The 12,223-nt window shown below is 36.8% G+C and overlaps 1 protein-coding gene across 1 annotated transcript in view; it reads right to left on the bottom strand.

The window, feature by feature from the left end:
• The window catches only part of LOC135102469 (cadherin-23-like), a 95,790-nt gene that overhangs the window by 8,729 nt on the left and 74,838 nt on the right, over positions 1-12,223 (bottom strand). The window contains exons 15-31 of the mRNA XM_064007784.1: positions 11,828-12,123; positions 10,956-11,091; positions 10,517-10,837; positions 10,218-10,382; positions 9,852-10,031; positions 9,591-9,736; positions 9,119-9,300; positions 8,583-8,806; positions 7,902-8,090; positions 7,006-7,138; positions 5,215-5,369; positions 4,800-5,039; positions 4,329-4,514; positions 4,106-4,213; positions 3,592-3,819; positions 2,300-2,498; positions 693-855 (exon numbers count right to left, since the gene is read on the bottom strand). Coding sequence (XP_063863854.1) covers positions 693-855; positions 2,300-2,498; positions 3,592-3,819; positions 4,106-4,213; positions 4,329-4,514; positions 4,800-5,039; positions 5,215-5,369; positions 7,006-7,138; positions 7,902-8,090; positions 8,583-8,806; positions 9,119-9,300; positions 9,591-9,736; positions 9,852-10,031; positions 10,218-10,382; positions 10,517-10,837; positions 10,956-11,091; positions 11,828-12,123 — 3,251 coding nt within the window. The remainder of the gene's footprint in view (positions 1-692; positions 856-2,299; positions 2,499-3,591; positions 3,820-4,105; positions 4,214-4,328; positions 4,515-4,799; positions 5,040-5,214; positions 5,370-7,005; positions 7,139-7,901; positions 8,091-8,582; positions 8,807-9,118; positions 9,301-9,590; positions 9,737-9,851; positions 10,032-10,217; positions 10,383-10,516; positions 10,838-10,955; positions 11,092-11,827; positions 12,124-12,223) is intronic.

Raw genomic sequence — 12,223 nt, 5'->3', positions numbered from 1 at the left:
AAAATAATTCCCTTTGATCATACACTTAAATCTCTATTGAGCAATGAAAAGAAATAAAGGTGTATACATATAAACATAAAAATATATAATAAAGCTGTCAAGTGCCAGATTTATATATAAAGGATGTCCTAAAGGAAATGGATAAAGTATTTCAAGATTTTCAATAACCAAGTTAGATAAAAAAAAAAAAAAAAAAAAAAAAAAAAAAAAAGGGACCATAAAGTGCGACATTCCCATCCTTTAAGAATTAATTGATCGGAGTGGCAGTGACTTAAGGAGGTACTATTTTTTCATCATATCCATGATTTCAATTTTTTATCATACCCATGATTTCAATGTCTTATAATCATAGAAAAAAATAAATAAAAATTGTGTCCACAGTAAACATATTGTATACTCGTACCCACTCCTGATAAATGGGAGCGTCTACACCCAAAAAATCAGTCAACTATGACAGACATGGTAATCTAAGTTTCACCAATCAACCATTTGTGTGAACACAATTTTAACCAAAAAAATGAAACAAAATTTATAAACATTAACATTCCTTTTTGTCAACCAAACAAATTCATATAAAAAGTCAAATATTTTTGACATTAGGATGACAAGTGTGAAAAGTCTCTGTTACTTGGCAGGCTGATAAACTCAGGATACATAAATCATAAACAAAACAGAAAGTCATGCAAACTCACACAAACTGTTGATACCTCAGGGAGTCCTCATCCTTGTACCAGTCATTGTCAAACCCAGACATCCATATAGGGTTACTGCCCTCCACGCTGTGAATGTTGGTGTTGGGGACGGCAGAGGTGCGAGTGAGGCCTGGATCGTGTGAACCTGTAGACAATGAACTTACTAGTGGATGGTCACTATTGTGCTCATTATAAATGTGCATATAAATAATACATTAAGGATTGTGCTCAATATATACTATGTGCCATACATGTAAATAATGTGATTTATTTAAATGTGCAACTAGTAAAGATAGTGAATGTATTTCATCTTAAATTAAAGACCTACAACCACAGAAAGGAAAAGAAAAGAACACACACACACACACACAACAAAAAAAAAAAAAAGATGGAGACTAGACTTTAACACCAGAAAATGCTGTGTTGGAAATTGGAAAAAGTAAAGAGACCTTCATGGAAATACAAAATGGGAGGAGAAATAATGAAAAATAATGAAGGAAAAAAAAAAAAGATTTGAGAGTAATGATTCAGGACACACTATCACCTGAAAGACACATAAATGGGATATTCGGCTCTACATACAGCTTGTTAACAAATATTAGGGTGGTGTTCAACTATTTAGATCAAGAAATGATGAAGAAAATTATAGCAACCATGATACGTCCTAAATTGGAATACACAGCAGTAGTTTGAGCTCCACATAGAAAAAAGATATACAGAAACTGGAAAGAATACAGAAAATAGTGACAAAGATTATGAAAGAATTGAAAGACTTAAGCTATGAAGAAATCATAGAAAGACTTCATGACAAGGGATTACCAACACTACAAGAGAGAAGAGAAAAAGGAGACCTTAAAACAATGTACAAATTAGTAAACAATATTGAAAGAAAAGACAGAAATGACTTGGTATCACAGATGGAGGAGAGAGAGATGGACGAGAGGACATGGAAAGAAAATCAAGAAGAGTGGATGTTCAAGTGACACCAAGAAATGCAGCTTCCAGTATAGAACTATTGAAATCTGGAACAATTTGAAGGAAGAGTTGGTTGCAGCAAACAGTGTACTCATGTTTAAAGAGAAACTAGATAAATATGATTATGGAAACAGGGCAAAAAGAGCTTTGGCTTGTGCCTTGTACAATACAACTAGATAAAAACACACACAAGAGAAGAAAAGCATAAGGAAAGGGAGATGCCTAAATTAACACGAAAAACAAAATAGGAAGGTAGTATCAAAATAAAGTGTGCACCCAATAAAAAAAAAAAATTGGATGAAAACATAAGTGAAGAGGGGACCACAGGAGTGTAGCTGAAGAATATATAAATTACAGTAAAGATAATAAAGTATAAATTACAGTTAAGTAAAGATAATAAAGTACGAGGAGACACACACACACACACACACACACACACACACACACACACACATATTTCTGTATATATAATGCTCATCAAATATTTTGATTCAGCATGACATTTGTCATCTCAGCTCTTACGCTCACAAAATCAATCACTCTACTGGTGCTTCAGACAGAGGGAGCAGAACTTTTTAAATTTCATGCATTTTGTTCACATCACATATAACTATAACAAACTGATCACTTACATTCCCCAAAGGCTGTGGCAGTGGCAGCCTTCAGTCGTCTGGAGTAGCGGGCTTTTTGTGACAGACAGAGTGCCACAGTAAGGACAAGAAGCAATGTGAGGAAGACGATCACTCCAACCAGCCACAGGAAAAGCAGATCTTCCTCCTTGGCTCCAGCAGTGATCAGCTCGGCACGCTGGGTGTCCAACACATTTAATTCCTATGGCAACAGTAGTGAAGATGTTAGTAAGAATTAGCCTCTTGTTACCATGCAGTCTTGGAGGAAATAAATCCACCATTAATACAGCAACCAAGCTTAAAAATAAGCAACACTTTGTTTATAAAGAAATGCAGTGACCAAGCAAATTACTATTTAATCATACTGTACTTTGTCTAATTATCATCCACTTCCCTTCACCAGTTCCAGCAAGCAGCATAGGTCACCCAGCATGAATATTACTTTCATGTCTACTGATAGTTACATTTAAATAGAAGTTAAAAGTTTCTTATGTGATTTAGTGCATGTTCATTATCCATTAAGTCTTCAGTCATAAATACCACATCTGATAGGTTAAGATTTTCAGGAGAAAGAAATCTTGGCAATGGCACATCTCCAAAAGAAATGTCACCCCATAATATACCATGAAAGAAAGCATTTATTAACTAGGCAAATAAAGACTAACAGTCGAATACCACAAGATTAAATATTCATGCATGAGTATATAATCATTTGTTACTCATAAACCACTAACTCTTTATCATATTTCTACAAAAGTTTACTAAACAAAGCAACATTTCTGCATTCCAATCCCCACACTACAAAATTGAAAAGGTTCTTTCTTACATGAGACAATTCATACTTTCCCATAAGAAGCACATGATTATAAGGATTAATTATTCAGTGGCCCATAAATCACTATATACTACTAGAACAGGAAGTGCAAGTCCAGTACAGACTGAGCCTTGTTTTCTGTTTCATGGGCAGGAAAAAATCATAACTAGTGGCTTGCTGGGCCAACTGTGGTTCTTTCAGAAATTTTCAATTCTAATGATCAACTATATTTTTATCAGGAGTGTTTCTTATCTAGCACATTTGCCAATTAGATAACATCAAACCTGTGTCATGAAAGAGGAATTAATCAAATCAGAATTCAAGCCTTTAGTGGCATTTTTTAACTGATCTAGACAATAATAATAATAATAATAATAATAATAATAATAATAATAATAATAATAATAATAATAATAATAATAATAATAATAATAAATAAATAAATAAATAAAAAGATAAATAAATGAAGGGACAAAAGTACCTTAAAGAGGTGATCAAGGTGTTCCACATTCTTGTCAATCATGGCCAAGACCTGCTTCACCTCCAGGACAGAGTTATCATTGCGGTCTACCAGATGCAGGTATAGGTCTGTCTTTGTCTTGTCAACTGTGCCATCATGATTTTCATGAACTCGAAAATCATCAACATTAACAATTGCTCCAGTAATATTTCCAAGGTAGTCTCGGAAATATTCTACCTGTTCTCGAACCTGCAGAGAATCAGATGCATTGTGAAGTTAAATACTGAGGCATTTCACAATCCTATCTAAAAAACAAAATAACATGTTTTAGTGAATCATAAATACCATAACTGTCAAAATGAAAAGTTTTTTTTTAAACACTAACTTCCAATACTTCCTTCCAACCACTTTTCATTCAATGAGAAATAATGAGTCTTTGTGGTTCTGCACATTTCATCAGCAAAACTGCAATTCATACAGACATAGTGACATGAAGTATTACATAACCTACTAATGATGCAAAATAATGACATACCTCATCTGGTGATTGTCTGAGAATGAACCTCACTCTTTGGTCTTCTCTAAGTAGATATATGAACACTCTTGCTCGGTCTCCCCATCCACTTGAATCATTGACGTATACCTTAATGGGGAAAAAAAAAATAGAATGTGGTCATGGAAATTATTAGACAGCACATAGAAAACTTAGCAACAACACATAATATTCCAAAGTTCACTCAAAATATATTTTTTCATACCTTGAAATCAAAATATCCCTTCATTCCTTTCTGTGGGTCAAAGTTGAGCTTCACAATCCCGGAGACAGGATCAACAATGAAGGGTGAACGACGAACATTATCCAAGTTTTCTGACAATGTTTCTTGGACACGCCCATCCATATAATACCGCAACCGACTGTTCTCTCCAGCATCTGGGTCATAAGCCTGAAAGCAGTCTCCAAATAAGCAATTTTGCAGGTAAATTTCTGAATGCAAATGACAGGTGTTAATATGCAAAACAAGACAGACAAATATTAAATTGACACCTTTTTATGGTTAAAGGTAAGCTTTGACCAAACACATTAAATACAACAGACAAATATCTACATATCACTGAACAGTATTCTGCCATATGGTCATTAACTGATCAAAGATACTTGTATATAGTATGTGAGCTTAATCTTTCCTAGTATCTGTCTTCCTGCTACAAGACTTTCACTCCTGCCTTACCGTCAGTCTCATAACCTGAAGACCAAAGTCTGAAGCAGTAGTTATGCCGCCAGTGAACACCTCTCGAGTAAACTTTGGAGGATTGTCATTGATGTCATTTACAAAGACGTGAACTTTGAGAAGTGTATCATCCCTTGGGTCAAAGAAGGAAACAGGCTCAGGCTTGGAGAGACAGTCTTCTGTGGCCTTCACAAGAAGTGTATAATGGTCATCTACTTCTCGGTCCAGTTCTTTGACAGCCTGTTACAGGTAGTTGAATTATTAATAAACATACAAATGAACAGAAACACAGATATATCATGCATATAATGTATACTGAATTATCTTAAATGTCACAATTATAAGAACAACCATCTTTAACATAAGGATATTCAAATAAATTTTTTCTTCAGGCAACCACAACAACCAGCCTCACCATTATTTCATGGGTGAACCGATCAAGATTGAAGGTGTTGTATTCATCTCCACCAACAATGAAATAGCACACCTGGGCAGTGTTCTCCTCATCCACATCATCTAAGTCAACTGTGTCTACTAACTTGAAGCGTTCTGCTCTTGGTGATTTGTGTTCTGGAAATCACAAAATAATTGTGAAAATAACAATTAACAAACACTTATTGAGTGATAATAGAGATCATGGTGGTGTGTAAAAATTTGTATGTTATAAAACAGACTGATGCTTCACTAGAAGTCAATTAAGAATATAAAGAAGACTGTATGTAGCTAAAGTAAATTTCACTGCATAAATTTCTAGTGTGTAATGTGCTACTGAAATTTTGCAAAGTATAATTATGTATGAAAAATGATGAATACTGAATGAATGCAAAACTGAGCTGAGAAAGACTTCACAAATGAGTTCATTAAAGGATTTTAGAAAATAATCAGTACTATAGAAACAGTTGGAAATTTTTCAGTTATAGTTTTCTGTGTTACATACAAGGCATGGAGATGTGGTTGTAGAAAGAAGCCAGGTATGTTTATATACTTATACTTGACAAATGAATATAACAAATGATCATGGAAAATGTGAAGGGTGCAAGAAGACCATCTCCAAAGAAAACAGTACATGAGTAAGGTGAAAGAAGAGAATGGAAGAATTAGAAAATTTTAGGACTAGAATGGAGACTTCTGGGCATAGCCTTTGGGGATTCATAAGAAATAATTAACAAATAGTTTCAAACCCAGCTAAGAATTAAAGAGAGGCTTCGACTTTGTATATATGTAAATATGAAGATAGATTAGAAAGTGGAAAATGATGAGTGTAAAGAACATTAATTAATGATTTCAGAACCAAGAAAATGACAGTATGAAATAATGTTCAGAAATTTTTAGTATAAAAAAAAAATCAGAGCTTGACTATCTTTTGTTTAAAATTGATCTGTTTAATACATCCAAAACCCCTTTTATGCAGAAAATTGCTGAATATGATCTGTATTTTATTCAAAGTCGTCCACATCTCCAGAAAAAATAAAGTTTTGCAGCATCATCATGCTTGAAATATACAAAGTGAACATGGAAGCTGGCAGAGGTGAATGCTCCAATATCAGGGGACGGTGCCAAGTAAACATGGCAATATGTATGGAGAGATGAGAGAGGGTTACAAAAGGTAGGTGTGTCATAGGAACACTTGCAAGTCATGATAGGGAGCAATGTGTTAATGGATGAAAGAGGTTTAAGGAGTAATATTTTCCTGCCAATGTTCAAGTATGAATCCGAGACCTGGATGTGGAACAGGGCAAAGCAATAAAGAGTGTGCGCTGTGGAAACTAGCCAGCTGAGAGGAGCATGTTGAGTGACAAGATGGGAGGGTGAAACCAATGGAAGTGTATATGACAGGTGGTATGAACACCAGCACAAACATTGTAGATTGTGGGATGATGGAATGGATGAAAGAGAATACACACAGATAGTATGGCCATACTGAAAGGATGACAAACAAAGTTAAAGGTGCTAATAGAAAAGGAAGGCAGGCCACTTGGAAGATAAAAATTTATGGTAAAGGAGTACATGTGTCAAAGAGGTGTCAGTAGAGGCCAATAATTTGAACAAGTAAGAAGGCAAAGTTTGCATAGAGAGGGGTGGAGGTTCTGCCATATGGTCACTTTCTTTGTGGTACATTCCTACAGAGAGCAAGGCAACAGAGAGATATATACAGAAAGAACTGACACAGGCCTGTAATAGCCATAACCAAGGTAATGCCTCTTACCTGTGAAATTCATGATAACTTCATCTTGAACAAACTGTGGTTCATAATCATTGACATTTCGAACATAGATGGCAAGATCAAGGTCATTGGAAAGTGGTGTTGGTGTTCCCTGGTCATATGCCTCAACTCTTATCTGGAAAGGAAATGGAAACTGCATTATCAAATAACAATAACAGTGTCAAAATTACAACTCACACTTGCTGCAGCATACAATTACAACCATTTTTGTCAATACCATAATTACATTTGCTGCATGACTCACTGCTGTCATTATAAAATATTCACCATCACTATCACTATTCCCGATTCCATGCTCAGGACTACATCCACCTTGGGTAATCCGGAAGCAATGAAGTGCTTTACACAGCTTTGCCTCCAAAAACTACACCAAGCTTCATAAAAATCATCATCCAACAATAAAGAAAATATGGTGCACAAAGTTAAAGTTTAAAATACAACCAGTCTTGTATATTTTGTATACTGCTATGCCACTCTTGAGACTTGAGGAAGTTGCCATCCTCCTACATTGATAAGATTAAACTGTCATAGAGAGAGAGAGAGAGAGAGAGAGAGAGAGAGAGAGAGAGAGAGAGAGAGAGAGAGAGAGAGAGAGAGAGAGAGAGAGAGAGAGAGAGAGAGAGAGAGAGAGAGAGAGAGAGAGAGAGAGAGAGAGAGAGAGAGAGAGAGAGAGAGAGAAAGTGGAAACTCATATCATACCAATATTTCATAACATCCTGAGAAACATATAACACAGAGATTGCAAAACTAAGGATCCTGAAGTAACTCATACCATTGTCAATATTATTATACATTACATACTGCAGCCTTTCCATACCCTACAGTGGATTGTCAATAAATTGGATATTACAAGGAAAATATGAAGTCAAAAGACTCACCTCATAGAGCTTCTGTCTCTCCCTGTCAAGAGGCTTTTGCAGCAGTATGGCTCCTGTTGTCTGATCTATGGTGAAGGTCTGCCAGTGTCCCAAAGTGTCTTTTAGGATCCTGTAACGGACTGCTCCATTGATGCCAATGTCCTGATCTGTAGCTCTCACCTGTATCACCAGGCTCCCAACAGTAGCATTCTGTAACAAACATATTAAAGTAAATATCCCAAGACTTAAGTGATAATGATCTCTATTGCAAAATGAGTTTAGAGGAGATGGAGACTGTTCTGTCATGGCTATCACATAGGAAATGCTCTCAGAGGGAGATAAGAGTTAGGATAAAATAGATAGATTTCCTAGATTGTCATGATACTGACAACTTTCTTGGTTGAAACTGTTAGTTTGACATAAAAAAAAAAAAATTAAAAAATAAAATAAAATAAAAATAAGTGGAATATATGCATCATTTTCATTCTTGGAATCAATTACAATTATATATATTGGTGACAGTTCATAATTTTAAAGAAAGCAAATCCTTTGGAACTGAAACTTACAATGCAACATATTTTGTATATCTTAATCCAAATTTTCTAATTGAAACCTCCTATGAAATTACATAAAAACTTATTGTTTGTCAAGATTATAAGGATAGATGCACAAAAAGACACAAAGGCAGTGCAGTATACAAACCTCTGGCACTTTGATTGTAACATTTTCAGATGGAGAGACAAACTGTGGAGCATGGTCATTGAAGTCTAGTACACATATATTAATATGAGACAAAACAGAGTTTGGTGGGAATCCTCTGTCTTGTGCTTGAACCTCCAATGAATAGTTTCCATAATGGCCAACAAGGGGCTTGGCAGCAAATATTTCAGCTGCTGTTTTTTCTATATTGCGGATCTCAAACAGACCTGAAATATAAAACATGATGTAATGAGTGTTGCAGAGCACAGCCTAAAGGATGTACATTTCATTTGCACATCATTCAATTTGTAAAATATTATATTTCAAAGTTATCATCACCCAAAGCAGAGGTAAGGCTAACTGGCATGTGTAAATAATCTAAACCATACAATAGTATCTGAAAATAACAAGACACTGATGGGGTTTTAACATGTTTCTTGTAAATTCTACACCAGCCTTCACAATGAAACTGTCTCCTTATCCACACAACTTTGATACAATGCCACAAGAAATTTTAAAAAGAATGTACAAAACCTTACCTTTCTCATTTCCACCTTCAATGGAAAAAAGGATCCTGCCATTGGGTGAGTTTACGTCATCACCATCAGTGGCATGCACCACAGTGATGGTTTCCCGAGGCTGGTGAAACTCAGTAATCATGGTGCAGTCTTCCCGCTCCTCAAACACAGGCACTTCATCATTGATGTCAGCAACTGTCACACTGAAATAGCAGCAAGTAATCTATGTCACTCTGATTATAATATTCCCTGCTACAATGATATATTGTATATAGGAGATACAAATAACAGACCATAATACCATAGGACAACATATCATAGGGAACAACTGCACTATCTGAAATTATACTAAACATCTTATTTACTCTAAACATTTAGTCATGACAAATGAGACATGGAAAATAAAAAAGCAACACACACACACACACACACACACACACACACACACACACACACACACACACACACACATACACACAAGTATTTAACTCACCCAAGCTGCATGAAGGCATTCCTGGATTCCCCAGTTGCATACCCAAACTGGTAGTTGTCCCAAGCCTCAATGAGGAGGTTGAAGGTGCTCCTCTCTTCCCGGTTCAGAGCAGAGGCCACAGTAATAACCCCAGTGTCTGGATCAATCTATGAACAAAGTACATGTAAGAATCTGTCTATAACACCTCACTGCAATACTTCACTCACATTCTCAATACAATAAAGAATTATTTCATCATGAGTGTGCATGACTCAGTCTAACCTCAAATTTTCCATATGATGATTTTCTGTCTAATAAGTAGGTAATAAGGCCATAATCATCTGAGTCAGGGTCAGTGGCAGTGACTGTTGTTACTGAAGTGCCTGGTGGAGCATCTTCCCTTATTGTCAGGTTGGACAGTGGGTTGATAAAAGTAGGATTGTTGTCATTCTCGTCTATAACCTGAAAGATGATAAATATGGTTAATTGTTTAAGGTTCTTAATCTTAAGACTTTGTGATTCAGCATGTCTTTATATCTGTAAAAGAAATTTAACAGAGGCAAATGGAAATTCAGTTAAGGGAATTGTGATATTGTCAATAATGGTTGTACCACCTGATCTCCATGATAAGAATTAACACACACTCACCTGAACCACAACATCAACGGAGTTTGAGCGAGGAGGCACACCAGAGTCTGTGGCCTCCACAGAGAAGTTCAGCCATGCAAACTGTTCCCTGTCCACTCGATCCACAACAACAACCTCTCCAGTTTCTCTGTCAAGTTGCATGAGAGACAGCACCTCCTTGGAACCCTAGTGATGGATAAAAAAAAATTTCTCAATAACTGAAACTGTATTAAATATAATACTAGTATGAGTATTAGCCAAGCAAATTGGTTCATATCATAAAGTAATCTGTAATACTAAACTGCAGTCCTCAACATTACCTGCATTGAGTATGTGATAGTCCGGTTTTTATCAATGTCATCAGCCACTACAGATGCGACTGTTGTCCCTTTCTTTGAATTTTCAGCAAGACTTCTTCGGTAATAGGGCTTCCTAAACTGAGGATCATTATCATTAGTGTCCTCTACAAGGATAGTGAGTGTGGCAGTGGCTGTCTGCTTCTCTGTAGTAGCCTCCAAGTCCTCACATACTAGTCCCAACCGGATCACCTCCACTTGCTCTCGGTCCAGGGGCAAAACAGTTCGGATCACACCATCCACTTCGTTCATTTCAAAAGCACCCATATAGTTGTATTCAGTTGGCTGAAACAATGAATAAAAAATCCTCTGAACAAGGCATTCTCATGTACCTGCATTCCTTTACAGCATATCATTAATAATGCAAATACATTCTGGATTGTAGCATGGAAAATGTCCTCACCTTGACAATGGCACCTTGCTCATTCCTGGCCTCTGAATTCTGGGGATCAAGTGAGTACCGCAGTCTGGGCTGTGCGTCGAGATCCACAGCCTCCACTCGGTGCACAAAGAAGCCACTGTTGACATTCTCATATACCCTGGAAAAAATTGCTTCTCAATACACTGCATAAACTGATGGGTTGACTTACAGATACTGTTGTCCTGTACAATACACACTTATGTGGGTATGGCTGTCCCCACATCTGAAATATTTTGAAATTGCATTGTGTTCAAAATCAATATATAGCATGGATGAAAATTAATTTTGGTGATTTACCAAATATGCAACTTGGAAATGTATGTCTTAAAAAGTCTCACTGATGAATGCAAACCAACAAATTGTTCTGTTGTTGGTTTTGGGGGCTTCTGAATCTAGACTCTTCTAAATTGTGTGACTAATTATGTGATTCCACTGATTCAGCCAACCAACACGCACTGTGCACTACTGGAGTCCTAGTGTTAGTTAAAGGCTCATCTTTGATGCCATATTCTTAATCTCTCTTTCTGCAATTTTGAAGGGATGACCCAGATACTAGATTATAATGTTTGGTTAGATTTATTTATGAAATGTGACGTGGGCAAGACTGGAACTAGACAGTTAATTAATGCATTGGGAAAGTGTGAAGAAAATACATGTTTTATGAAACTAGATTTACCAAAGTGTGAACTAATACTGCGTTTAAATATTTGGTCTGGTGGATCACGACTTTGAAGCGTCATATTTTGCCGATAAATAATAGTCAATGTGTGGAAATTAGCAGGCTATAGGTTGTTTCCATAATCCCCTGTAATGGAATCACTCAACAACACCATCACGAAGTCCCAAACACTCACCTCACAGTGCCTGGATCGACAAATATTGGTGGCTTGTTGTTCACGTCCAAGATGGTGATGTTGACCACCGTCTGGGCGTGGAGCTGCGTGCCACCTATACCGCCATCCAGGGCCAGCACCTCCAGCACGTAGGTAGTGGCTCTCGGCTCCGTGCGGTCCGGGTCTAGCACAGCGCCCTGGGCCACGGATATCACGCCACTGTCGGCATCCATCACGAACTTATCCTGGGCGCCGTGCTGGATCCGAAATACTACCTTGCTGTTCACCGCCGACCCATCCAGGTCCTCGGCGAACACCTGGAGGCGAGACACGGGATTCCAGGGTTAGTTAAGTTTACCTCTAGGAATCCTGCCTAAACATTTGTGGGTGAAAATCAATATATTAATAAGTACTTGC

This window comes from Scylla paramamosain, chromosome 7 (assembly GCF_035594125.1).
Source record: "Scylla paramamosain isolate STU-SP2022 chromosome 7, ASM3559412v1, whole genome shotgun sequence".
NCBI lineage: Eukaryota > Metazoa > Arthropoda > Malacostraca > Decapoda > Portunidae > Scylla > Scylla paramamosain.
This window is presented reverse-complemented; position numbering and strand designations above follow the sequence as displayed.